The 2,500-nt window shown below is 37.7% G+C and overlaps 1 protein-coding gene across 3 annotated transcripts in view; it reads left to right on the forward strand.

Moving 5' to 3' along the window:
• Window positions 1-1,184, forward strand: part of LOC122246936 (phosphoenolpyruvate carboxykinase, cytosolic [GTP]) — a 63,562-nt gene extending 62,378 nt beyond the window's left edge. For all 3 annotated transcript variants that reach the window (XM_043005781.2, XM_043005778.2, XM_043005779.2), the window contains exon 3: window positions 1-1,184. This exon is cut by the window's left edge and continues 1,304 nt beyond it. In XM_043005781.2, the coding sequence (XP_042861715.1) occupies window positions 1-499 (499 nt within the window). In that variant the 3' untranslated portion in view covers window positions 500-1,184.
• Window positions 1,185-2,500: the final 1,316 nt, after the last annotated feature.

Consider the following 2,500-nt stretch of genomic DNA (forward strand, 5'->3'; position numbering starts at 1 on the left):
CATGCGATCTGAAGCTACTGCCGCAGCCGAGCACAAGGGAAAGGTCATTATGCACGACCCCTTCGCAATGAGACCGTTCTTCGGTTACAACTTCGGTCACTACCTACAGCACTGGCTCAGCATGGAGTCACGCACACAGAAACCCCTTCCTAAGGTCTTCCACGTCAACTGGTTCCGCAAGGACGAGAAGGGCCGCTTCATCTGGCCTGGATTCGGCGAAAATGTCCGCGTTTTGGACTGGATCCTCCGACGCATCGACGGCGAAGACGTAGCCGAGGAGAGCGCCGTTGGTCTCATTCCCAAATCCAACTCGATCAACATGTCGGGACTGGAAGATCAAAACGTCGACTTAGATCAGCTCTTTAGCCTCCCCAAAGACTTCTGGCAGCAAGAGGCTCGAGCCATCGAAAAGTACTTCGACGAACAAGTCGGGGACGACCTTCCCAACGAGATTAGGGAGGAGTTGAAGAGGTTGGACAAGCGCGTCGAGAAGCTCTAAGTCGAGGCAGGAGGAAGTGTGCCTTCATCCCTAGCAAGTACTTCGGAAGGCCGCGTTGGGAATCAATGTCAACACACAAAGGTAGAAGGTATCATTGCGTCTAGTGATATATAAAAGGGGGGAAATCTCATATCAACACTGAAATGCACTTCTTGTATTTTTTTCCGTGTTCCTCCGAGTATTCAGGTTTCTTTCCGATGGTCGACGTAGGCTTCTTTCTTTGGTTTAGTTTAGTGAGTAACCTTGATGCTTCCAAGCATTATTATCTCGGAATTCAAACATATCCTCATGCCTTTTTTATAGATTTATCGGTACTTGGATTTATTGCTAGTCACAATAAAATGCTACTGACGAGAAGCTATGACCCTTGCTTTGATGAATGTGGAACATGTGGGTCATTCGGTGAATATGTATATATAACTTTTTGAAGACTTTTTGATTGTGATTACCAATAAACAATGTTCAAGGGAGATTATGCACAGCATATCCACGTTACTACAAGTCAATGCAATACTATGTCTTTTAAGGAAGTTACGTGGATATGCCCACTTTTGTTTCCACGCGTCAGCTGTGCTGAGGTGAATCACTGCGCTGGTTTTACTGCGCATGCTTGAATTTGTGATACTGTCTTCAGATGACATATTGCCTATAAAAGATAATAAATTGTTATTTTTATACCTGTTAAGCTCTTGTTTCTTTTACTGCCTTATGATCATGCTGTATGTTATCGTATGTGAAAAAAATACTTGAAAGTAAACGAATTAAGCCAGACTTCATGGTAAAAAATATGACATACCATAAATTACATAAATATGAATAATGTGTATACAATAAACTCATGCTTCTCGTGACCAATATGCAAAGTATCCAACAAACTTTCTAAATTCCTTAAGGCCAAACAAAGAATATTTATAGCTAAGATAATGTCAATTTACGACCAAACAATGATGCATACATAACGTTTGCGAATAAAGTATAGCACACATAGCAAACAGGTCAAATGCGTAATATCTATTATTGTTTACATTATCATATGTAATATCTGTTATTATCATTATTCATTGAGAAAGGACCATAAAAGTAAAATATATCTAACTATTCGTAAATAGCACAATGTTCTTCTTGTCTTCCTACTTATTTACTTGATATATATCTCATAAAAAAAATATATATATATTCTCCAAAGCCACTTTGATCTATTAAGTGCTTAGAGACCTTACGAAACCCATTTTCCTGGTGAGTAGCGTCTCAACCCCGCCAATTATTCCAATCCATGTTCAAAGTGCGTTGATAACCATGACAAGTGTGCCTTTAATTCTCATAAATTACCAACCTTCCGTAATGGCCTGTATAAGAAAGCCCCGAAGAAAAGGCATCTCCTTTTCTTTATAAAGATAAAACAAACTAAGTCTCATGGAGATTTCAGAAGAGGTTTGATAAAAGGTGTTGACGTTCAGATTGTAAGTGTATTTCGCACTTTACAAAAAGGTGTGGAGTGGACTATGGTCTGTGTCTCGTTATAACTCTACGGATAATGAAATGAAATTACTGAAAAAAATATAACGGTTGATATACTATAGAATATAATCATGTTATTATCTTAATTTGTAATATAATGTTAGCAACAATGTCATGACTTTACATCAATGTATCAAAGCTTGCCCATGTCTGTGCAGTTAGCCAGGGTGGTAAATAAAGATCTAAACTAAACTAACTAAATATAACGGTTCCGATAATTAGCAGTGACGAAGATGGTGATGAATATGCTAATATTGTTATAAAATGACGTCAATACATGTGGCGTTAATGCTGCTGATAATGATAACGATAAGATTAATTTCACGAAATAATCAGGAGATGATTGTATTGATACTTACAGATGTAATATTAGTGATAATGATAATGATGTTGATGATTGGGATGCTAATATTGATAATAATAATAGGAGTAGTGATAATAATTATGATAATTAAAAAAGGATGGTGGTTATACTAATAATTA

Source organism: Penaeus japonicus, unplaced genomic scaffold (assembly GCF_977035675.1).
Source record: "Penaeus japonicus unplaced genomic scaffold, GWHDUDI00000001_assembly GWHDUDI00000024, whole genome shotgun sequence".
NCBI lineage: Eukaryota > Metazoa > Arthropoda > Malacostraca > Decapoda > Penaeidae > Penaeus > Penaeus japonicus.